Below are 23,940 nucleotides of genomic sequence, written 5' to 3' on the forward strand. Positions count from 1 at the left end.
GAACAGAAATCAGAACTTTATATATTAAAAAAAAAAACACATTTTGTTCAACTGAATGACTGCGTACATTTAGTGCTACGGTTAGAGGTCAGGATTTCAGATACTGTTAAGGGCCATTTTGAGGCAGGAGATGCCAACTGTGTGAGTTGCACCTGTCCCATATACATCATGCTCACACGTGCACTTTTTAAGATTTTTAACTTTAACAAGACAGGACATGTCAAGTTGTAGCCAGGTTCCTTTTATTAGGCACCCGCAAATGCATGCTGGCTCCTCTTCATAGGAATGAAACATTGGAAAACAAGAGGAAGGGCAACGCAACATGACTGATAATAAACAGATACAGTATACGAGTAAAATGATAGTTAGTTGCAGAGATCCCGATGTGATAACAATATGTGAAGTGCATCTGTCTTTCTAAGCAATATGCCAGAAGTGTTAAATGTCAAGATGGGAGACAGTCGGGTATGGATAGAAACGCATGTCTGATGGAGTTAAGTCCTTACAGGTTATTGGTGGTCTGTATTGAGAGTCCTTGCGGATCCTGAGACCTGGAACTGGGAATTCCTAAGCAAATGACAGTGGTGCTCCTTATGGGTACTTCCAATGGCGGCTTTTATCTTTCTCCACTTATCTCAATCTCGCTGATGTTTGGCACTTCCCGGTTTATTCTAGTAATAAGGCAGGGCTGGCAACAAATCACATTTAAGGTCCTGTTTCAGCCTTCTTTAGACGTCCCTATTTTAAGCCACAGACTGTACTTTCTACTTGTTTAAAAATAAGACCATCAAAGGCAGGCCTTATTCCTCCAATAGGTGGTGTTAAAGAGAGAAGAGAGTCAAGAATAAATAAGACCCTTTAAGAAGTGATGTTCTCTTTGGACTAAATTTCAGTATGGAGTCTTTGAGTTGGCCATCTCGTGTTCTTCGTCCTTTCACTATTTCATTCCGTCATTTAGATCCATGCTGAGTGTAAACGTTTTGGGAAAGCCTACAATCTGCGTTCTGTGGCCGTTTATGGAGGAGGAAGCATGTGGGAACAGGCCAAGGCCTTGCAGGAAGGAGCTGAGATTGTTGTCTGCACACCGGTGAGTGTCACATTCTTGAGTCCACCAGTGGAAGGCGAGCTGTTAAGTCATGCATTGCTTCCTACGGTTCTCATAGTCTGCATGTGTGTACAAAGCCGGGTGTCGACATTTGTGACTTACCTGGTTTTGCTGTCATCTTCTCCTTTCTTTGATGTTCTCTTTGTGAAGGGTCGCTTGATTGACCATGTGAAAAAGAAGGCCACGTCCCTGCTGAGAGTGACCTACTTGGTGTTTGATGAAGCGGACAGGATGTTTGACATGGGCTTCGGATTGTCTCTTTCTTTCAGGTGTGTAATAGAAACCACAGCATAGAGAGAAGTGTGTACATTGCTTCTTACAGGAAAAGCGATGGAAAAGTGTATGAATTAAAAAAAAAAAAAAAGCTAGCCTTTACAAGGTGGATTGGTGGGATAGTTCTTTAAATAGCTGGAAGTAGTGGCAGCAAAAAAAAGCTGTGACCTGCAACATTGTCACCAACCAGTGACTACTGGGGCTTCTGTAGGTTAATTAAAGGAGGGAGATGCAGGTTGCAGCCTCCATACTGTCTTCTTGAAAATGACGACCTTCTCTTTTACAGAATATCAGGTCCGCTCGATTGCAAACAACGTCCGTCCTGACAGACAGAGTGAGTTTCTTTCCTTTATTTACATGCGAGTTCTCTCTGTGGTTAAAGAGGGAGTAAAGCTGAGGTGACAGTGTGCAAGTAAGCCTCGTGATTATGAGCAGATTGTGTGCTTTAGGATGGTCATTTGAACTACTAATTAAAATTTGAAAATCTGAAAACTTGTTTGAATATAGCTGAATGTGAATCAGCAATTCTTACATTCCTGTGTTAAGTTTGTGACAAGTAGGGTGCCTAATGCCAATAGGGCCCTTGAGCAAGGCCCTTAACCTGAGTAGAGCGCTATATACATGCAAAGAATTATTATTAGGATGACCACAGAGCACATAAAGCTCAGAGTGCTAATAGTTTGAGTCCCATCATTCAAGAGGATGTGTGTGAACGCAGGTGCTCTTGAGTAAATGTCAGGTAAATCGTTAAACACTTTGGGTGCTCGTAGCATCTCTTGTGTGTGTGCGCGTGGATGGTATGTGCTCGGTCCTCCAGCACGTCAAAGTGGCTGCAGTCAGTTGAAGTTGGTTATTGACTTTGTGTAACGTCTTTTCTGCTGTGACAGGCAGTTTCACTGCAAATAATCCAAACCCCAACCACCACTATGCTGTACATTTAGAAGGAGACCCATGACTCAAAGTGTGTGTGTTACTGTTTTTTTATTGTGTCCTAATATTTACTTATTTATTTATTTATTTGGCTGATGTCTTTATCCAAGCCCAAGTGAGATACAGTTGGTTGGTTCCTTTTCTTTTGTTTTTGTTAAAGTGACATGCTTGTGGGGTTTGGGTTCACAGTCCAAAGCCTTAACCTCTACACCATACTGCCTGTCTGTTTAGCTCTGCTTTGGAGTATAGTACACCGATGGATTTTAGACAGCTAGATAGAGCCTTGCATGTATCAGCTGACTCCTCCAGGGTGGAGCCGAGCCGTAATGGAACTCCATGGAGCAGCTCACCTTTCACAAAGGTCTCTTTGTCATAACAATGGTAGTCACCCATAGGCTTTTCCTGCCAGTAGTGAAGTGTGCAAGTATTATGTAGCAATCTGAAAATTCCTGCAATGTTGTAGAGACCTGTGACGTCGGTTAAAGGCAGTCAGATTTTTCATGCACTTTTTGAACGTTCCTACTGTAGTGCACAGTTGAGTGTATATTCTTCTTCGTTCAGATATTAATGTCACAGTTCTGTTTTTGCTTTAGGAAGACGAGCACACTGACTCATTATACTTTCTTTCCAGCGCTCCTTTTCAGTGCAACATTCCGCAGGAAGATTGAGAAACTGGCCAGGGACATTTTGGTGGATCCCATTCGAGTGGTCCAGGGTGACATTGGAGAGGTTTGTGCTCCTGCTGACAATCTCGATGCTCCCCTCTGCCATGGCGCTGAACTCCTCTGAGGAAGCTCGCGGTCTGTTCTGTTTTTTTGCATAGGCAAATGAGGATGTCACTCAGATTGTGGAGATCCTTTCCAGTGGCTTGGAGAAATGGGGCTGGCTAACACGTCGCCTGGTAAAGTTTACATCCGCTGGCTCTGTCCTTGTCTTTGTCACCAAAAAAGCCAACTGTGAGGAGCTGGCTAACAACTTGAGTCAGGAGGGGTATAGCCTAGGCCTCTTGCACGGAGACATGGATCAGAGTGAGAGAAACAAGGTGATTGGAGAATTCAAGAAGAATCAACTCCCTGTCCTGGTGGCTACTGACGTGGCAGGTGAGCTGCTGATATGCCGTTATTAATCTTTGACTGACAACTTCATACCTCATCCTAACGTGCACACCTTACCACTGTGTAAAGTGAATGGGAAAGTCTGCCGTGTTAACTATGTCTCCTCTGCAATGCTGTCTAGCACGTGGTTTGGACATCCCCTCAATTAAAACCGTGGTGAACTATGACGTGGCCAGAGACATTGACACACACACGCATCGAATTGGACGTACTGGCCGTGCAGGCGAGAAGGGTGTGGCCTATACGCTGCTGACACACAAGGATTCCTCCTTTGCTGGAGATCTTGTCCGCAATTTGGAAGGAGCCAATCAGAATGTCCCCAAGGAGTTAATGGACCTGGCTATGCAGGTAAGGAAGTTTTACAGTATTTGATTATTGGTCCATTTGTTAGCAAATAACGAGGAGGAATGTGCAATTCTGTCCCCAGAACCCATGGTTTCGGAAGTCACGTTTCAAAGGCGGAAAAGGAAAGAAGCTGAACATTGGCGGAGGTGGACTGGGCTATCGAGAGAGGCCTGGATTAGGAGCAGACGTTTCGGTGAGAATAAAGCCCCCAGCCAGCACTGTTGGAGACCTGGAATTACCAATCAGGCCTGCTTGGAGGGAGGGAGGGAGGGAGGGTGGCAGTGGCATTAGTCATGTGGTCACTCTTACTACCTTTTGGTTTTCTAGGAGAAGAGCAACAGTGCAGTGATGAGCAACTATGAAGCCTACAGACCGTCCACAGGAGCAATGGGGGACAGAATGTCTGCAATGAAAGCTGCTTTCCAGGTACGAGGGCAGTGCCTCGGCTTTCGGTGCTTTTTCTATTCTTCCAACAGTGCAGTTGCCTCTTTCTTCATTGTTTGCTTTCTCCTTTACAGGCCCAGTATAAGAACCATTTTGTGGCTGCATCTGGTTTGTCACCCAAGCTGACCAATACCTCCAACAGCTCAACTGGCTGGACAAGTGCGGGCAGCCTAAACTCTCTGCCTTCTGGTAATCCAAATGCCTCGCATATTCAGGAGAGCTTGCAGTTGGCGGTAACTCCCTCTGTGCCCACGCAAGTATCCATGGCTTGCTTACCTGATCGGAGTTCGGCATACCCACCTATTTCAGGTTTCAGTTCTGACTTCCCAAGTTCCCCAGCAAACCTGCCCAGTCAGCCCTGGGAGAATGCCAAAGGTCGCTATGGAGACAATAAGGGCCGTCATGAGGACAGTCACCATCGGTATGGTGACAGTGGCCGTCATGGGGACCGGGAACGAGATAGAGAACGGGAACGGGACAGAGACCGTGACCGGGATCGTCACGGAGACCGGGATCGTTACAATGATAGCCGTCGCTCTGGCCACAGCAGTGGTCGTCATGGTGATAATCGTAACGGTGACGGCAGCAGCCGGAGGGACAGAGACAGCCGTAGTGACCGTGGAGGGGAGAGCAGAAGTGAGAGGAGTAGTGAGAGATCAGACCGAGGGGAAAGGGGCAGCGAGTATCGTGGGGAGCGAGGAGGAGGTGACCGCTCGGAAAGGGGAGGGGAAAGGCACAGTGACAAGGGAGGTGACAAAAGTGACGACAGCTTTGCTGTCCCAGATCCGCCAAAGCGCAGAAAGAGCAGGTGGGACAGCTAGATGCATAAGTGCCACCCTCATGTTTGTCTGCGTTGTAAGTGTTGCCTGAGTAGGGTGGGCTGGGTTTCAGATGGGAGATTTGGGTTCCTTGTTTTTTCATAGAGGTGTTTGCTCTGTTTTTTTTTTTTTTTTTTAAATGAAGACTTGGATAGCCGTTCTGAAAAGTGACAGGGCATCGTACGGGGGGGTGGGGGGGCAGTGTACACACCAGCAACACTCAACACAGGCTGCTCTCTTTTCCTCTTCCTGCTTTGTGTCGACTCTACTGTAGTGGGTAGAGCAGCCATTTGTAAATGTAAGCCTATGGCTGAACCAGGCTTGAGCACCACCTGCTGGACAGTCTAGTAACTGCAGGTTTCTGTTGTTCCATTGTGTCATCATAAAGGGGGAAGGACCAAGGACATCTTAAATTTGCTTGTGCCCCCTATGGACCCCCCTTGCTCCATATGACCTGGCTTCTGTGTGGCTTTCTGGACATGCCGACCCGATCTTTCGGGATCTGTGCTAATAAAGCTCTTTTTAAAAGTCCGCGTGGATGAGGCGCCTGCCTTGTTTGTTCTTCAGGTTGGTGTGGTGGGTTTGCTCTGCTTTTCCTTTTGCCGTTGGTCAGGTTGTTGCATTCTGGAGTGAAATTCCTCATGGTGCTCGTGACAGCCCCGTGTTTGACCGTTCGTCTCGTCTCTTTCTCTGTTGACCCGGTCACTGAGGGGTGTGGTGGTCTACTGGCTGTTTATGCTGGTGGGGTTGGCCTTGCTGTTCATCACTAAGGACCACTGCTCTTGGCCCAGAGGCTGGTTTGTTTGGAGTCGCTGTTTAAATTTAGATTAACACTCGTGTTTGATAAAGCGCAGGCCGCTTCTCCATTGTGACGTGCGTGAGGTCACACAAGCGCATGAGCAGCAGGACTCCATGACACGCGACATTTTATTGATTTGTCTTTACATGCCACCGTCTCTCTCACAGGGCCGTCTCCAGCTCCCACTCGAGCCGCGTCTCCTGTCTCTCCGGCTCCAGCAGCTGCCGGTTTTCTCCCAGACTCTCCTGGTGAGTCGCCTCTGTGGAGCAGGGGCAGCTGGGCGAGCCTGGCAGGACGGGGGGGCGCCCACCCAGGAGTATCCCACTGGAGCACTTTGTGGCCGCCGCCGCGATGCTCAGGTTCACGCTGTTGGTGGTGTGGGAGGTGGTGCCGCCATAGTAGCCGCTACCTCCACCACTGCTCGCCGATCGGCCCTTGTGCTTGAAGTTGAGGGACGTGTCCCGGCGCAGCCAGGCCTTCTTGAGCTCCGCCTGCACCTGAGGGGGACACAGACGGACAAATGACATGCAAAGGACTCTGGGATAACTGCCATCAGTGAAAGGCGGCACATTAAGATGATTTGTGGGCATCAGAGAAGTGAGCAGCGCTGTGGGTACCACTGTGGCAGGTAGACCTTCCGTGGAAGGCGTTTCACTTACCTCTCCATTGCAGAAACAGTAGATGAGTGCCACAAAGAAGCCCTGGTGGGAGGACAGTAGAGCAGAGTTAGTGGATGGCCTTACTGGCACCACGGCCCATGCCCAGTTACTTGAGCCCCCCACTTACCTGAGTGGAGTTGAAAAGCATCTCATAGTGCATCTGAATCTGCCAGAGGGTCCCAGAGACCTCAGTGTAAGGCAGGCCCACAAAGACTACGTAGTGCACCCCGAAGAGGGGCATCAGCACAAGGGTGGACTTGAGCAGCTTCCTGGGGGGGGGAGAGAGGGAGGGAGGGTGTACAGCAGCAGGCTGTGGGTGGGCGAGTCGCCCTTGAAGGTTCTCGATGGGCACACTCACCCGTACTGCTGCCGGGGGTCCAGCTTTCCTGCGTTGGTCTCCCAGAGCTTGGAGGCCAGGACTCTGACGATGTTGAGAAACAGAAAGAAATTGACCTGAAATTGAAAAGGAGGGCAGGTCAGCGTGTGGCCACCCTGTTAGGGCATCAAACCTCTGCGAGCAACAGTGAGGTCACTTACAATGATGGCCACCAGAATGGGCACTTGGTAAATCCACTTGAGCCTTCCAGCGCTGACTTCCCAACACCTACAGACAGATGGACGGGTGAGCCTCTGGCACAGGGTGAGGGTGGTCCCCAGTGCCCCAGAGTCGCCTACTTACTGGGTGTCTGCCAGGGAGGCCCGCACGCTGACCCACACGGACACAAACACTGCGGGGATCCCTGTAGGGCAGAGGAAATGGCGACGTGAGTCCCACCTGAGCCAGGACTGCAGGACCCCCGTGGCCCACCCAGAACTCACCCCAGCCGAGGAGCGTCAGCACGCGCAGGTAGTTCTTGTAGGACAGGAACGCCATGAAGATGAGGCTGTGTAGGTAAAGGCCCTCCACCAGAATCCAGTAGTGATTGGTAGCCAGGAAGTAGAGAAACATGGTGACCACCAGCTTACACGCCACCTGCAGGACAAAGCCAGAAGTGCCAGCCCACTCGCCTCGTTTGGGTCCCTAAAGTCCCCTGTTTGTATGAAATGTGCCCCCCGAGGCTCAACGCCCTTCATCAGTCCGCTCCTCATCGCTCAGGCCCCCTCCCTGGTCACGTCTTCCTCCTGTGCGGCTTTGTCTTTTTTGTAACGTGGAGATCAGAAGTGAAGGCGGTGCTGCTCTGCCCGCGTGTGACCTGCATTGGCTTATGCTGCACATGTAGGAGGCGCTATATAACCCGATGTGCCACTGCCTGCTCCTCAGAGGGTGAAGTTTGGAGGTTCAGATTGCCCATTTTTACTCCGTTTGGGTCACCAGTGTCCACTCCTGGGTATTGTCCGAGCATCGGTCCTTTTATGAGACGTGCTCTGCCTACACTTGGCACGTTGAAGGGGTTGGGGTCACACGTGGCAGGAGACGACTCTGAGGACGGTCGGCCACACTTTGACGTCTCTAAGGGTTGTGAGCTCCGTGATGGGCAGGTGGTCCGGCTATGGTCTCTGCCCCACATATGTCCGCGTCTTTCTGTGCGCTCCTTACTTGTGGCCATCATTGGTTTTCAGCTCTGACCCAAATGAGCCGTCACCATCGATGGAGCGGTCAAACTACATGACTGGTGGTCCCGACACAGCTGGCTTATGTAAATGAAGTCTGTGATGGGGGCTTTCTATTCCTCTCGTGTCACTAATGGATCTCAGAAAGAGCAGCTGCCCCCTGGTGGTCACCACTGATGATGCCCCTTTACTTCTGGTGTTTAATTTATCCCTGTGATGCCCCAGTATCTATGCTGTGTCCTGTATGCCCACTTCCCCAGTTTGATTCCCACCCTCTGCTGTCTGGTGGTCCGCCTCAGTCCCTTGTTCTGTCTACCTGGCCTGCTTGATGCCCGCTCAAGTTTCAATTGGCCGTCAGCATGGAGCCCAGTGGCCTTTACCTTCTGTGGAGTTTAAGATCAAGCCCACTCGGTGCTGCTGTTGTGTCCTCGTGTTTCTAAAGCTCCACATATAAGGGGTGCTCGAGGTGGGCCTTGGATTTCGAGTCTTAATGTTACTCACCAGTGGATGGCGCTCCTCCCCCGAGCCCCCCTCGTACCCCCAGAGGTTTGCAGCCTCAGACGTGGAGGTGACGATGGCGTCCTTCATGAAGATGCTGGCAGCGCGGCACATGAAGGACACAAACAGGTGGATGTGGATGCAGTTGCGGGTGCAGTGGAGCCGCCTGGGGTGGGAGAGACGAGAAGACAAAGACGTGAGGCGGCCAGAGTGGCCATGCGGACGACAATATTTTAGATGATCCGCTGGGGCGACTCCTAACGGGGGCAGCCGAAAGAAGAAGAAAGTGACCGTTTCTTACTTGAAGTGACAGAGGATGGCGACGGCCACCAGGAGTGATGCCAGTGAGAGGGAGTAGCCAGTGGTGTACATCATCTGCAGACGGCCGAAGACCTCCTGGAACAGACAAGACATGAGGTGACCGCGGTCACTTGGCAGTGACCTCTGACAGCCTGCGAGTGCCTACCTCCTCTCTGCCCCTCTGGTCCGTGCGGAATCGCTGGGTACACTCGGCGTAGTTGGCCCAGGTGCGGTTCACAGGGCTGGCCACTTCCCAGTGTCCCAACTGGTCACACCGGCGATGGGCATGGCCTGCACAATAAAACAAGAAGAGGAGTGGCAAGGCAGACGGTCATCAGGTCACCTTAGCACCCAGCATTCACCGAGGACCTTCGTTGTGGCCAGAGTGACCTTCAGGGGTAAGCAAATCTGACTGCATGACCAAGACCACCCTGGATGGGCACCAACTGGTCACCCACACCCCGCAGACCTCATCAAGTTGGAGGAGGCCTGCCTGATGGGCTCAGGACCCCCTTGGGTGGGTTGGAGGTGTCGAGATTCTTGAGGGCCTACCATTGTGGTCGAAGTCATAGATGTACTCGGGACATGGCACGGACACCAGTGAGCTCGGGGCACCTGTCGGCCAGCAGATAATGCCATCCCATTCTGGCGGGCAGTGTAAATCTAGAATATGGAGACAAGTGTCACTGCGTCACAGACATCGAGACCATCAATGACAAACCAAAGAAACCCCCCAAAACTCACTGAGGTCTCCCACCTCTGGGTGCCCCCCCCCGATTACCTTTCATGTCCTCCAGTTGTGCCCTGAGGCTTCGGTTGCAGCTCCGCATGGCCTCGGCCAGCAGGTACATCTGCTCCTCTCTGGTGATCACATCATCGGCGTCCACCTGCCAGCAAGCAGAGAGCCCGGTGAGGGTGGCCATGGTGGGTCATCGGTCAGGGACCGCTTTTATATAGCGCCTTTCACAAAAGGAACAGCAGCAGCACCAGAATGACTCGGCGGACATGATGGGGGCAGCGTCACAAGGTAAGCACTGCAGCGGGGGCGGGGGCGGGGGGGCGCGCCATCCCTCGCCCCTCTTCTTGCTGCTCAAGCCCATGTATGCCGCTTTGTCCTCCAAATATTGCTGCCCACTGTCAGGGTCAGAGGTCACTGGCTGCCAAGTGTGGAATTTCACAGCGGGGTGCCAGCAGGGTGTGTCAGCATGGGAGAGCAGCGGCGACTGTCGGCATGCTGGACCCCCACCGGACAACATACTGACTATAGTGGTCAGCCCAAGAAAAGTCCGCTGCCAAATGAGAAGGCAAAAGGCGCCTTGACGAGTGACACCTGTGAAAGTGGCGGCATGGCAGAGTGGCCACCGTGCGACTGGCACGCGATAGTATAGCAGCTCCCCTCCGTTCGGACCCCCGGTGTTCCCATCCCCCCCGCGGCGGCCCTTCTCGTCCCATCCGAGTTTCTTTTGGGTGGCCGCGGGCACGAGAAGCGGCGACAGCGGCGGGTCCTTCTTACCAGCGCGGCGGCCACGCGGAAGGCGCAGCAGCAGACGAAGAGTAGACGGGGCACGAGGAGCGCGCCGTCCATGGTGACTGAGCCCGGCGGTGGTCAGCCCTCGGCCATCTCGGCGCCTTCACGCGCACGCTGATGTGCAGCCTACTGGCCGGCGGACACCGGGTGTCCGCGCCCATTACAACGCCCCCCAGCCAAGACGCATTTAACCCTTCGGCGGCCGGCGCAGCGCATCTGCAGCAGCGTGCGAGCTCGAAGTGTCCGCCGCGCCCAGCCCACCTGAGCCACCCCCAATCCCCCTCCAACAGGGAACCACCTTTTTAGAGGTAAATGAATTTGAAATGACAAGTCACAAAATGTCACGTTAGGACACGACATCAGCGTGGCGTCAGGGCGGGTGGTCGCGCGTATTTGAACCTCGTGCAGCATTGTTTATTATTATTTATTATGATTATTATTGGACCTCCGCGGTCACCTCCCGGACTTGCCGCTCGCCCTGCTGGCTTTGCTGAGTCCACGGGGCTCCGTTGATGGCCTCTCTGCTATTGACAGGCAGGGTCGCCCCTTCAGTGTCCACCACAGCGCCTGTCACAGCGGAGCACAACGGCCGAAAGCCGCCTACTCGCCGCCTCCCGCCTTTGCGTTCCCGGCCCGTGTTTTCATGCACGGCGCTGCTTGTTTTCGTTTCTTTTTTTACTTTTAAATTCTTTACATTAACATTTACTCTAAACCGCGATTGAAATTGAAGTTGAACCGTCGGGGCCCGCGCCTCAGTCGTGTACGCCTTCCAGGACTTGAGACAGCGCCCCCTGTGGGGAGATAAAATCTGCGCCTGCGCAAATCTGAGACGCGTCGGACTGAATAGCTACAATAATAATAATTAAAATAGCAAGGGGTCCTCCTTAGAAAAGTGAGCAGCCTGGGATTTGACCCCAGCGTCGGCGGCGCTAACTGCTGCTCCACCAGGACTTCTCAAATATGAGAACACGAAACTCGAATTACACCGCGAGAGGCGGCCGTGCAAAGAGCCCCCTAGTGACCGGCCGGTCCTATCTCCGTTCTGAAGTGTTCAATGCTTGGGCCTTTGGCATTTTATAAAAGAAATACATTTGTCACCGTAGAGCATAAGAAGACCCTGCACGAGTGTGTCGTCGTCATCGTCTGTGTCACCTTACAATAAATTCATAATCACAAAATGTGAGTGTGGAAGGAGAAAGCGGAACTGGAAGCTGCGAGGCTTGGTGACAATGTCGTGGTCACATGCCAAAGCGGGTCGGGGGGATTGGGGGCCTCCCTTCAACTCTGCAACTGATTTAGGACTTCATCACGGGAACGTCACCTGTACCTGTGTGCTGATGGGAGTGCTTTTAAATATTTAAATGTTATGTAAATGAAGCTACAGAAGTAAAGGAACTGTTCTCTCAAGACCACCCAGTTGACATGCTGTGGTGCCAGCAGGTGGACGTCGGCTGGGCCCGTCACACAGGCCATCCAAAGGTGACATCTGAAACATGACACACAAGCCAAGTGGCTGTCCAGTTCAGATTTTTACGCTTGGCGGGCCACCTTTGTGTGGCTGAAGGGGGCTGCCTTCACCTTTTTAGTGAAACACAAGATGGACCCCAGCAACACATCCACACGTCCTTGAAAACTCGGAACTGCAGCAGCCCCTGAAGAGTTGGTGGCGTCACCAGCAGAGGTCCTCTGAAGCCAATTAGCAAACCCCACACCTTCACTTGGGGGCTTTTCCAAACAAGATGGTTGAGTGGTGGTCAGCCAGGTGGGCGTCACGTATTCAAGACGTTCTGACAGCTTGCTTTGAGTTGAGTGTCCCCAAATCTGTCAAAAGTCACCTTCTTAGAATCAGAAGCCATCGCTCACCTTTTGTGTGGAATGTCACCCCTCATCCACTTCCATTTGAAAGAAGCGCTGGGTGACCCAAAAGGCACAAAGTCCAAGCCTCCCGCCATTAGGAAGCCCTCGAAGCCGTTGGCTCAGCTGGAAGGGCGACTCCTCGATGTCCTTGAAGACGGATTACTGGAGCCGATTCAGCTGCACGCTGGGGGTCTTGGTAAATCAGCAGCCCACCAGACCAGGGTCACGAGGGGGCAGCTGGCCGAGGGCAGGACAAACCCTGTTGAAGACGGGGGTCCATCGCAGAGGGCGTCTACACAAACACACACACACTCGGGCCAGCTTAGTGTCACCAATCCACCTCATCTGCATGTCTTTGGACTGTGGGGGGCGTGATGAGGACCAACCACCAGGTGTGTAACTTGTTAAACTGCATTTATTGTCACTTTTCTACTTCAATGAGGGAAGCCTTCCGTTCAGATTTTTATTGAATTTCTCTGCAGGTGAAAACCATCGGACGCCTTGGATGTCGCGGCCCTGGCCTGCCTGATGACGCGAGGCCTCCCACATTGGCCGCCTCCCCTGGCAGATGACCGGCCGAGCGGTGAGCGCCTCCCGACTGCGCTTTGCGAGCTTCTTCCTTTCGTTTCTTTGGGGTCGCCCGCTTTAGGTTGGGGGTGTCGCGAGGTTAATTTGGCGCAGGCGCACGAACGCCTGATGGTTTCTGACCGCCTCCTGATTTGGCGCATGCTCAGTGCTGAACGCTGTCGTGCCCGCCGACTTGTGCGCGCGCGTGCGCGGCCGCCTGCGTGGCTTTATATATATATATATATATATATATATTTTTTTTTTAATTCGGCGCTCGCCGGTGTGTTTCGTCTGATTTTTCTTCGAACAGATTACTTTCTCTTTGAAAGCGGGGCGGGCAGGACGCTGCGGTAAAGACGACTCGGAAAACGTCACGTCGGAGGAAGCGCTCAGTTTTATCTTCAGGCGGCCTGACGCGCGTGCAGCGCCCTGTTAACAATACACGGAACTCGATAACGACATCATCATCATCATCCTCATCGTCGTCGTAATAATTCTTTACATTTATATGGCGCTTTTCTCACCACTCAAAGACCCGAGTATGAGAGCACCAATCATCATAATCATCGCATTAATAACCCGCCGGCTCAAAGAGGAGCTCCGCTTCCAGCTGATATTTCTTTCCACTTTTTATTACGTTTAGATCAAGTCTTTTGTTTTTCTTATTTTACGAAGTGTTTTATTTGTTATTTTTTATTGTGAGCTTCAGTTTGCTGCTCACTCCTGCCCTCCCTGTAACGGCGCGGCTCGGCTCCACACCACCGGCCCTCCGGGAGCCTCTTGAACCCCCCACTGCTGGTAACGTGGCCTGCGGAGGATGACACAGCAGACAATGCGGCAGCTCCAAGTGACAAACAAATCCTAAAGAGTCCAAAGTGCGGGGTCTCAAAAGCGTTCAAGAAATAAATAATCCAATAAAGAAAAAACACGCAGTGCTGGGTCGGGTTAAAAATCAATCAATCAGGGAGATAATCGAATAAAAACCTGCAGCCTGACGGCGTCCCGATGGCTCCACGCGGTCACCCAGTCACTCAGCAGGTGCCACCCTCCAGCCCTGGGGGCTCCAGTGCCATCCGCCGGTCTCTCTCTCTCTCGGGTCTCCTTTTGTTTTCTGCCCCCTCCCCTCATGCCGGCCCTCCTTATGTGACCCCGTGGAGTGCAGCACCCCCATCGCACACCACAGAAAGCCAAAGAGGTAATTGGGACAGACAGCCCCCCGTGTCCATGAAGACCCGAGCCTCCACTTCACATACACGCTGGCAGGCTGGCAGGCTGGCACATCGAAGGCTAAACACCAGAGACTCCCTCTGACGGGTTTCTTCTGATTTTCCCAGAATTCCTCTCCAAGTCTGTTTTGCATACACCCCAGGATTTGATCTCGGCCCAAATTCAGCTCTCCCCGTCATGAATATTAATGAGCTCATCGGGACCTACCTGCTGTTTCAGACACTTGGACCCCACGTGAGCACTGAGCCCCCCAGTTCAGAGCCACCCCCTAAAATGAAACACGCAAAGTCAGTCTTAGGAGTCGCGTTTAGCTCTGCTTTCCAACAGCGGGCACACCCGACAAGATGGCTTTGATGTGGACTGGAGGGGCTTGGTTTGAACCCACCCAAAAAAATGCAGGAAATGTGTGAGTGTGTGTGTGTTCATAATTGAGAGTCCCAAAAAAAAAAAAAAAGCTCAAGCAGCTACACTTCCAGAAATGCCCACTAGGGGGCTCTTTACTCTCAAACCCCAGCTAGATTTCCAAGCAAACGCAGAATCTTAAAAAAAAAAAAATAATAATTCAAAAAGTACTCTGAAGAAGGTGGAGCCCCCCAAAGACCACAAATGGCAGGCAATTGCAAAGAATGGGCTAAAAACGGGATAAAAAGGGTCCGGAATCCCAAAAATCCCCAAAGCACCATAAAACAGATGAACTGCAAGGAATTGTGGGGAGCAGCTGGCAGTGATGGGCTGGTGGTCCCACCACTTGGGCAAAGGACATGAAGAACAAAAGAGACAAAAGTAACATTAACAGAAATCAACGACAAACGACAAGGAGCTGAACCCCACCCGGTGAGGGACCCCCACTGAGGCCTAACAAGACGTTAGCCCATCAGCTCATTAACAAGCAGTGGTGCCTTCGCCGATGCCAGGGATTCATTCAGTCATTTGCTAAGGACCCCCTCTTTATTCTCCTTACCTGGGGGGTCTTCTATCAGAGTAACTGAAGCCCACTCGAGGTACGAAATACAAGAAGACTGAAAAACACGAGAGTCGGTGGTCTGCTAATCTTGGCACAGGTCAGTTCTCTGGTGGTCTGGCGCTGTGTCCGCGTCACGTGGAGGGTGGGCTCTTCTTGAGTCACAGTGCCCTCCGGCTTTTACCCGTGGTGTGCTGTCCTGCTGTCTTCCTCAGCTCGCCGTTGGCCTCTTGGCTGTGCCCCCCCATAACTTCTTAGCGTCAAGCGTCCCTCTGCCTGGCATTTTTTGGCTCTGGAGTTCCAGCAGCCTGGCACAGTGGATCTCAGAGCTCGTCACCAACAAGTACAGTGGTGTGAAAAACTATTTGCCCCCTTCCTGATTTCTTCTTCTTTTGCATGTTTGTCACACAAAATGTTTCTGATCATCAAACACATTTAACCATTAGTCAAATATAACACAAGTAAACACAAAATGCAGTTTTTAAATGATGGTTTTTATTATTTAGGGAGAAAAAAAATCCAAACCTACATGGCCCTGTGTGAAAAAGTAATTGCCCCCTTGTTCAAAAATCACCTCACTGTGGTGTATCACACCTGAGTTCAATTTCCTGATTACTGCCACACCTGTTTCAATCAAGAAATCACTTCAATAGGAGCTGCCTGACACAGAGAAGTCGACCAAAAGCACCTCAAAAGCTAGACATCATGCCAAGATCCAAAGAAATTCAGGAACAAATGAGAACAGAAGTCATTGAGATCTATCAGTCTGGTAAAGGTTATAAAGCCATTTCTAAAGCTTTGGGACTCCAGTGAACCACAGTGAGAGCCATTATCCACAAATGGCAAAAACATGGAACAGTGGTGAACCTTCCCAGGAGTGGCCGGCCGACCAAAATGACCCCAAGAGTGCAGAGACGACTCATCCGAGAGGTCACAAAAGACCCCAGGACAACGTCTAAAGAACTGCAGGCCTCACTTGCCTCAATTAAGGTCAGTGTTCACGACTCCACCATAAGAAAGAGACTGGGCAAAACGGCCTGCATGGCAGATTTCCAAGACGCAAACCACTGCTAAGCAAAAGAACATTAGGGCTCGTCTCAATTTTGCTAAGAAACATCTCAATGATTGCCAAGACTTTTGGGAAAATACCTTGTGGACTGATGAGACAAAAGTTGAACTTTTGGAAGGCAAATGTCCGTTACATCTGGCGTAAAAGGAACACAGCATTTCAGAAAAAGAACATCATACCAACAGTAAAATATGGTGGTGGTAGTGTGATGGTCTGGGGTTGTTTTGCTGCTTCAGGACCTGGAAGGCTTGCTGTGATAGATGGAACCATGAATTCTACTGTCTACCAAAAATCCTGAAGGAGAATGTCCGGCCATCTGTTTGTCAACTCAAGCTGAAGTGATCTTGGGTGCTGCAACAGGACAATGACCCAAAACACACCAGCAAATCCACCTCTGAATGGCTGAAGAAAAACAAAATGAAGACTTTGGAGTGGCCTAGTCAAAGTCCTGACCTGAATCCAATTGAGATGCTATGACATGCATGACCTTAAAAAGGCGCTTCATGCTAGAAAACCCTCAAATAAAGCTGAATTACAACAATTCTGCAAAGATGAGTGGGCCAAAATTCCTCCAGAGCGTGTAAAGACTCATTGCAAGTTATCACAAACGCTTGATTGCAGTTATTGCTGCCAAGGGTGGCCCAACCAGTTATTAGGTTCAGGGGGCAATTACTTTTTCACACAGGGCCATGTAGGTTTGGATTTTTTCTCCCTAAATAATAAAAACCATCATTTAAAAACTGCATTTTGTGTTTACTTGTGTTATATTTGACTAATGGTTAAATGTGTTTGATGATCAGAAACATTTTGTGTGACAAACATGCAAAAGAATAAGAAATCAGGAAGGGGGCAAATAGTTTTTCACACCACTGTAGATGGGCTCCTCAGCCCAAAGTGACAGAAGAGATGAGTGCAGTGAGCCGCGGGGACCTCTGGCGATGGGATTTGGGGGTCCCTTCCAGTGACAGAGCACATCCAGGCTGGTCACAAGCCCAAGATGTCCACCTGGGCACCTTCTCACCAGCTCACAGCCAACCAAAGTGCGCTTCAGCCCTTCATATGCCAGTTAAGTGTGCCATCTTAGCAGGCCTTGTGTGCCACTTGAGCCTAATGAAATGGGCAGTGCCCACATTTGCCAACTACTTGACCCCTCCCTTTGAATTCATTGTGACACAAAACAAAGGGAGGGCACTGACGACTCACACTGGCTCTGCATGAAGCAGGGTGGCAGAGGATCAGAACAAACATTTCTGAAAAGACCCTCAGGTGGCCAGAATGTCCACAAAGGCCTTGAAGTTGCTGAAAAGCCGCACAGTTGTGGGCTTCTCAGACGGGCACATGGGCTTGGCACCAGGTGGCTCAGCGCCTAAGGCCTTGGACTGTGTGACCCCAAGGACGTCACGTCACCTGCCTGAGCCCCAGCAGGAAAACCAAAAGCCATCGAGCCATTGGGGTCTCAGATGCTGGATGTCACCGTGATGATGACATAAATGTGAGCGCACGTCTGCCCACCATAAAGCCAAACAGCGCACTTCATTAAACAACTCAAGTCGCCATGCCAGGTATATGCAATAAAGGCATTAAGGTGGTGCGCCATTTCTGGGGGGATTCTACAGGAAGCCAAATTTAATTTCCAGGGAGAATCGACTTCATTCGACTTCATTCATCAGGGCAGAAACTCGCAAGCCCACCAAGAGCAGCCCCCATTACATAACGAAGCAAATGCAGTGGAGTCCTAAGAAGACCCCGTGTGTTCCCTTCTGCGGACCACCTTCGACAACTCATTTTCGAGTCTCCTTCCTTTCTCGTCTTCGATGTTCGTCGCTTCCGTCAGCCGCCGCTTTCACTCGGGACTTCTGACGGTCGGCTCTGCTGCCCTCTAGTGGGAGGCCCGAGGACTGCAGCGTGTGCTTCGATTCGGCCGTGGTGTGCGCGTCCCCGCGGCGGGGAGTCCCTTCGGCGGAGGCCCGCGGTCGCCTCGGGGGACTCTCGTCCATTTTTCCCAGAGTCTCGGGTTGCCTCTTTGTTGTCGGCCGCCGCCGCCACATCTGCTCCTCATAAATGTCCTCAGACGGCGACGGCGGGCCGCTGGGGCCCCCTGCTTCCCCATCAAAAAACGAAACAGCGGCTGAATTAAAGAAGTTAAAGAAAAAAGAGGGTTAGGGGGTTGAACATGCGACCCCTGAGGTCCACCCTATCAGGGTCTTACGTAGCTGCTACTCACCTGAGCACAGTATCCAGTGCTATATAGCGCCTTTCACAGTGATGTCCATGACAAGGCAAATGGTGACAGCATGACAGGGAAGACTGGGGTTCAAGATCGGTCACACAGGGCAGCCATTCAGGTGACTTTAGGATGCTCTGCAGGGGCCACCAGTTGGTCACTTAATTCTCAGAAACGTGAAGGCGAGGGGCAGGACGGGGGCACAGGATAGGGGCAGGCCTTGACCCAGTCATCTGCCCACTGGCATGGCCTTCGTTTGTTTCCTTCCTTTTTGTTCGCGGTTTCATCATTCTGCCTGCTAACTTACAAGATGGCGACACAACGAGAAGGTGGGCTGCTGACAGAGTAGCCTTGGGTTGACAGTCTCCACGGCGGGGGTCCTAGCAGCTGCCCTTCACTGTGCCATCCCACGGAGGACACCCTTGTGCTGCTATAAGGGAGAGGCCGGATGAATTACTGGGGTGCCCCCTACGCGCTCAGGCCTATCTGGCAGGGGAAGTGTGCCAGGGTTCAGACCAGTCAAAAGCCGACATGCCAAGTGTGAAAGAATGGGTGGGCCAGCAAGTAGTGAGCTGCGCCACCTCCCGGCACTCGGGTTCAACTCGCCCAATGTTTGGGTGATGCACAGCCCAGGACGAATGGCGTCTCCAGCTCGAGGACAGCCCCCCGCCGGTCAGCCGCAGTAAAAAGGAGAAGCGCGTCACAGACACGGAAAGCAGCCGCGAGAAGAGAAACGAGAAGTAGAGGTGTTAGAACCCCCCCCCCCTTCTTCTCTCAATCTGCGGTCCGCCGTGAGCGCCCCCTCTCTTGCACTCCCACTCCTACAAGACATCGGCGCTCAGATAGCGCTACTCGAGCACGTGACTGCGCTCCAACGGAGACGCGCGCTCTGCGGGAGGTTCACAAATCGGGAGGGGGGCGGAGTGGGGGAATGCGATTAGCCAATCAGCTTCGACATCCTGCCCATGAAAAAGCGGCTCTCAGCGCCGCGACAGAAAGAAGGGAAAAGGCGACGAGCCGGCGGGCCGCACGCGGACGGACGGGCAGACGGACAGACAGACAGACGCACCGAGCGACCGACGGACGACAGGAGCGCCGGCACGATGGTGAGTGGCGGCTGAGCGGGAGAAATGAACGGGCAGGGAGGATGAGGAGCAGCGGTGCCTACTGACGGCTGGTCTCGCACCGGCGGAGCTGCCGAGCGGACAAAGGGGGCCAGCGATACAAAGAACACGCAATCGGGGTGGGAGGGCTGTGGGGTGGGCGGCGGACTGGACCCCACTGGACCGGGCTGTCGGCCCCCGGGAATGCCGTCTGAGGTTCCCGCTCGAGCTCGGGCGGTTCTGCGGCAGACGGGCGCTGCAGTCCCACATCTGCGTGGCGCTTTTTGTGGCGGGGGTCCGTCTGGCGCGACGCTGAGCCCCCTGAAGACCGAGGTCGGCTCGGTGCTCTAAGAACGAGGCCACTTCTGATCCCACTACTGTCACCCTGAGCCTGTCTGGTGACTGGAGAGCACCAGTCTGACTGAGCTGAGGTTACGTTGAGTGCCAGGTGTGCCAGTCTGGGAGCATCACTTGGGCAGGGCACAGCTGGTGGCCTTTGGGGAGCGCTCACTGCTGCTTTCTTTAATGGTGGGCATCAGTCGGCAGAGCATATGGGGGGAGTGGATGTGGGCGCAGCACTTCACGCTGAGCTGCTCTGCCCTTCCTGTATCGGGGAGGATGCCCCCTGACTGGTGAGGTTTTTACCAAGTTTGTACACGGGCATCGCGGGGAGGTGCATTGCTTCCTTTTTTGGGGGTAAAAGTCTGACAGCGCCAGCCAATTGCGCTCGGCTTCAGTTCGGCCACATCCCTAAGGGAAAAAAAGTGGTCTGCCAGCTGGCCACAGACTGGCCACCTCAGGGTCAGATCATGGCAGGTGGGACAGGCAGACCTGGAGGGCGTGCCATGGGGCAGGTGAGGTGGGCTGTCACCGAGTCACTCAACGGTGGCCCCACGGCTCATGTAGCGCCTTCCTGTCATACGTGACATCAGCACACAAACAGGAAGTGGAAACCCGCAGATAAGCGTGTGTGACGGGTGCTGGGGGGAGGGGAGCACTCGCAGGGCACCACCAGGTGTGTGTGTGTGTGGGGGGGGGGGGTGTGTGCGCAGGGGGCTTATGTAGCGCCTTTTCAGTGAGGGGGGCCGCCGTACCTAAAAGTGACGATTGAGACCCAGAGGTTGAGGAAAAGCAAAGAGGAAAAACACGCAGCGCTGTGGCACAACAGAGCGGGCAGTGCCAAGATCAGCTCGAGTTCAACTCACCTTCTGTCTGTGTCTCTCTGCAGGACAGCAGCGCCTCTCCGCCGGAGAAAACAGTCCAGCGCTCCAAGGTAATCCGTCACTTCAGCACACATGAGGCCCTGCTGCCCACCCACAGCCCAATGACCTGTAGAGAGATGAGCCACACAGCCATGCCCCCACTCTGGATGGCACCCTAGCCGAGTGCCCACCCACCATGGCACACGGTGAGGCCGACCCCAATGGCTTCAGCACACTTTAGTGACGCGGGCACTGACCTCTGCACAATGACATCTAGTTGGGAGCAGTGGCTGTCCTGCAGGGGGCAGTAGAGGTGGGCTTCATCTTCTACCAAAGTTGACTTCCACGTCTGGGCACAGAGAGCTGGGCAGTCCGAGAGGGGCCATCGCGGTCCTGCCCGTCTTTTCTGCCTGACCCTTGTCCCTTTCCTCATTTGTTTCAGTCATTCAGCCTGAAGGCCCAAGTGCGGGAGGTGTGTGCCACCTGCCAGAAGACCGTCTACCCCATGGAGAGAGTGGTCGCCGACAAGCACATCTTCCACCTGGCCTGCTTCTGCTGCAAGCACTGCAATGCCAAGCTGAGGTAAGGAGGCGGCCACTCCATCGTGTAGTGCCCTCCTTGGGCAGCAACGCATCTGACTGGGAACAAGGAAACAGTTGAGGGCCACCACCGAGACCAGCCCCCGCCTTGGGTAGAAATACAGCAAGGGTGCCATGGCAGTCCAGACTCTTGGAGGCCATCATTGTGCCCCCTAGTGGCTCAGCCTGGGTGTGGCATTTCAGTGACCACACATGTTGGCACCTGGACCACCCTGGAAGGCGCTAGAAGATGTGGAGTCCTTACTGCTCCTTGTTCGGTTTTATAGGCGCCTCTTGAAGCTGTGACCACAGGGGGCGCCAAAAGCAGGCTGCACTTTTTAAATGTAATCATAAGAAACGTAAAACTGGGGTGGCATAGGGGCAGTGCCAAGAGCAGGGGTCTTGTCGCAGGTCCTCCCCGTGCCAGTGTGGGTTTCCTCCCGCAGTTCAGATGTGCCAATTAAGTGGACTGGACCCCAGCACCCCGTGAGCCCACCCAGGATTAAGTGGTCTTACAAAGGGCTGTGGTATGGAAAGTCCGAGTTCTCCATTCCTGAAAGAGCTCCAGGGGGTGCCCCTTAAACTTTTATAGCACCTTACACACCAAGTCAAGGCCTGGAGGAGCAGCTCACTGCCATCGGCTGGACAGCCAGAGACCACGGAGGGCACCACACGAGTGACCAGGCCAGGGCTGGGGGGCCCATGTTGAAGTGATCAGATGATTGATGTGCTGCCATCTGGCTCTCTTCTTCTTTGTGGGAGCCCCAATGGTTTGAGTGGGTATTGGGTTCGTGGGTCTTCCTCTCACACCTTCCTTTGTGTCTCCTCAGCCTGGGCAGCTATGCCGCCCTCCACGGCGAGTTTTACTGCAAGCCGCACTTCCAGCAGCTCTTCAAGAGCAAAGGGAACTACGACGAGGGCTTCGGCAGGCGGCAGCACAAGGAGCTGTGGGTGGCCAAGAGTACGGAGAGTGGCACCAAGACAGCATGAAGACCGAGTCCTGGCGCCAGTGCCACGGCTCTCATTTCTGCACTGACTGAGCAAAAGGGGACTTCCTACCCAAGTGTCCTTGCAGGCCTTGGCCGTGCCAGTCGCCCCGCTTTTACTTCTTTGCCCTCAGCGCACTCGCCTATCAGAAAACTGGCAGCCAAACAGCCCCTTCAAGCAGAACAGACAATTCCTGGGGACGTCACAGGCACCCGGAATTCTTCACAGGTCACCAGCTGTGCGCAGGTCACAAATGGTACTCGGCCTCTTTTATTTTTTTGGTGGGCACATGTGGTTGGTTAGAACTGCCCAGTGCTGCCAGTGTGGTTACTGCACCAAGTGAGGGGGGGTTGTGGTGCCACAGCAACACCAGGGGGGGGTGTTTGGCACTGCACACTTTTCTATCTTGACTTCCTAGCTTTTCAGCTGCAGCCTGGCATTGCTTCACTCACCTTCTGCCAGGGTACCCCCCCGCCCCCCAATCTCTTCTTAGTAACACTGTGACATTAAGAACCGTGAATGGACAAGGCCCCTCAGTGCCACTCATCATGCCAGAGACCAAACTATCGTGTGCAGGCAACTGCCACACATGGCACGCCTTTTGTATTGGCCCCCTGGGGCTTACAGGTGGTCACTTGGGCCTGCGTGACGTCTACCTCAGAGAGCAGATAGGCCCCACTGCCACCCCTCCGACCAGGTGCCCACACTTAAGAGCTGTGCAGTGGCAGTAAGTGGACCAGCAGTGAGGCTGGGAAGCTTTGTGATTACATCAAGTGCCCGGTTTTTAGGGGGGGCTCCTCACATCTGCCAGCTCTCCCTCCTGGTCTTGCAGCCCCCACCTCACTTCGGTCCCCGCGAGACTCGACCCTTCATCACGTGGTCTTCGATTGTCACTGCATTTTTTTTTGTACTTTTTTTATGCCTTTAAGAAACAGAGCTGGTGTGAAGTTCAGAGTGTCAAGGTCACCAATAAAGGACTTGAACTCGTCAGCTGCCTCGTCCCTTTTCTGTCACACAGCAGGCGTCACTCGCGTGTCATCGAGACATAGGATCACTTTATTGACATAAATCTGATACACTGGGCTGGCTTTGCACTGCAAGCTGCCTGTCGATAAACATTTGGATACTTCAATATCATCGTCATCGTCGTCTACTGTACACGCACTACTGCTTCAGGATCTCCCGTTCAGCGCCAGCCGCCGTGTTCTCCGTGCTCAAGGGGCCTTTCCTTCCATGCCCACCTGGACGCTCCAGACACACCCACAGCCTGAAACAAAGCTCAAGGGACCAAGGCCGGGCACGAGGAGAGACCTTCTCAGCAGCAGATGGCAGCGGGCTCAACGCCTGAGCACCGAGAAAACGAGCGCCGAGCTCAACGGGAACGTCAGGCCGGGAGAAAACGCCACCTCCGTCCGTCAACTCTGGAGAGTTCACCCCAAGCTGGCACCACACGTGTGGGCAGGAACATGTAGTATGGGTGGGGGCAAAAAAAAAAAACTTAATTTGGCACTCATTGCAGCAGCGATAGCACCGTGTGGGCAGCACTCAAATGCCCCAGATGCTGCCAGCGCACCAATGTGGTTCTGTGTAACGGAAACAGGGGGGCTGATCGTGCCAATCAAGACTACGCTGGGATGCCGATGTCCTGTACCCTTGCCAAAGTAAAGTGTGACAAGAGACTCAAAACAGGGTATTCAGACTGGCACATACCCATGAGCACTGCCATCCTACAAAACTGTTGGAGCAGAGGACCGTCCTGGTACGCTCTGGTGACCTCTGACCTTCTGCCCCCCCCCCTTG

The 23,940-nt window shown here is 52.9% G+C and overlaps 3 protein-coding genes across 7 annotated transcripts in view; 2 read left to right on the top strand and 1 right to left on the bottom strand.

The window, feature by feature from the left end:
• ddx42 (DEAD (Asp-Glu-Ala-Asp) box helicase 42) overlaps positions 1-5,561 on the top strand; it is a 35,206-nt gene extending 29,645 nt beyond the window's left edge. For all 3 annotated transcript variants that reach the window (XM_039739890.1, XM_039739889.1, XM_039739891.1), the window contains 9 exons: positions 959-1,087; positions 1,256-1,355; positions 1,665-1,712; positions 2,940-3,037; positions 3,132-3,408; positions 3,545-3,771; positions 3,851-3,961; positions 4,096-4,194; positions 4,287-5,561. In XM_039739890.1, the coding sequence (XP_039595824.1) occupies positions 959-1,087; positions 1,256-1,355; positions 1,665-1,712; positions 2,940-3,037; positions 3,132-3,408; positions 3,545-3,771; positions 3,851-3,961; positions 4,096-4,194; positions 4,287-5,033 (1,836 nt within the window). In that variant the 3' untranslated portion in view covers positions 5,034-5,561. The remainder of the gene's footprint in view (positions 1-958; positions 1,088-1,255; positions 1,356-1,664; positions 1,713-2,939; positions 3,038-3,131; positions 3,409-3,544; positions 3,772-3,850; positions 3,962-4,095; positions 4,195-4,286) is intronic.
• A 363-nt stretch (positions 5,562-5,924) lies between these two features.
• pth3r (parathyroid hormone 3 receptor) lies at positions 5,925-10,080 on the bottom strand. Its single transcript, XM_039739904.1, has 12 exons — positions 9,619-10,080; positions 9,390-9,500; positions 9,004-9,128; positions 8,839-8,933; positions 8,541-8,703; positions 7,308-7,461; positions 7,168-7,228; positions 7,026-7,092; positions 6,847-6,941; positions 6,616-6,757; positions 6,489-6,530; positions 5,925-6,326 (listed from the first exon to the last, which is right to left on the bottom strand). The coding sequence occupies exons 1-12, from the start codon at positions 9,758-9,760 to the stop codon at positions 5,991-5,993; spliced, it is 1,533 nt and encodes a 510-aa protein (XP_039595838.1). The 5' UTR covers positions 9,761-10,080; the 3' UTR covers positions 5,925-5,990.
• A 2,529-nt stretch (positions 10,081-12,609) lies between these two features.
• limd2 (LIM domain containing 2) lies at positions 12,610-23,616 on the top strand. 3 transcript variants are annotated; one of them, XM_039739903.1, is made up of 4 exons: positions 12,610-12,805; positions 20,602-20,646; positions 21,018-21,157; positions 21,984-23,616. In XM_039739903.1, exons 1-4 carry the CDS (start codon positions 12,791-12,793, stop codon positions 22,141-22,143), a joined length of 360 nt encoding a protein of 119 aa, XP_039595837.1. In that variant the 5' UTR covers positions 12,610-12,790; the 3' UTR covers positions 22,144-23,616. The 3 variants fall into 3 exon arrangements, with proteins under 3 accessions (XP_039595837.1, XP_039595835.1, XP_039595836.1); XM_039739901.1 differs by lacking the exon at positions 12,610-12,805 and adding an exon at positions 19,181-19,376; XM_039739902.1 differs by lacking the exons at positions 12,610-12,805; positions 20,602-20,646 and adding an exon at positions 19,184-19,376.
• Positions 23,617-23,940: the final 324 nt, after the last annotated feature.

This window comes from Polypterus senegalus, chromosome 17 (assembly GCF_016835505.1).
Source record: "Polypterus senegalus isolate Bchr_013 chromosome 17, ASM1683550v1, whole genome shotgun sequence".
In the NCBI taxonomy this organism is placed as follows: domain Eukaryota; kingdom Metazoa; phylum Chordata; class Cladistia; order Polypteriformes; family Polypteridae; genus Polypterus; species Polypterus senegalus.

Bases quoted from the DNA above. Each gene is read 5' to 3' on its own strand.
- pth3r (XM_039739904.1), bottom strand. From the start codon at position 9,760: ATGGCCACCCTCACCGGGCTCTCTGCTTGCTGGCAGGTGGACGCCGAT. The intron at 8,934-9,003 runs GTAGGCACTCGC...TGTCTGTTCCAG, and splicing joins ACCAGAGGGGCAGAGAGGAG to GAGGTCTTCGGCCGTCTGCA. The intron at 6,531-6,615 runs GTAAGTGGGGGG...TCCTCCCACCAG, and splicing joins TGCTTTTCAACTCCACTCAG to GGCTTCTTTGTGGCACTCAT.
- limd2 (XM_039739901.1), top strand. From the start codon at position 19,236: ATGAAAAAGCGGCTCTCAGCGCCGCGACAGAAAGAAGGGAAAAGGCGA. The intron at 19,377-20,601 runs GTGAGTGGCGGC...GTCTCTCTGCAG, and splicing joins ACAGGAGCGCCGGCACGATG to GACAGCAGCGCCTCTCCGCC. The intron at 20,647-21,017 runs GTAATCCGTCAC...CATTTGTTTCAG, and splicing joins AAACAGTCCAGCGCTCCAAG to TCATTCAGCCTGAAGGCCCA.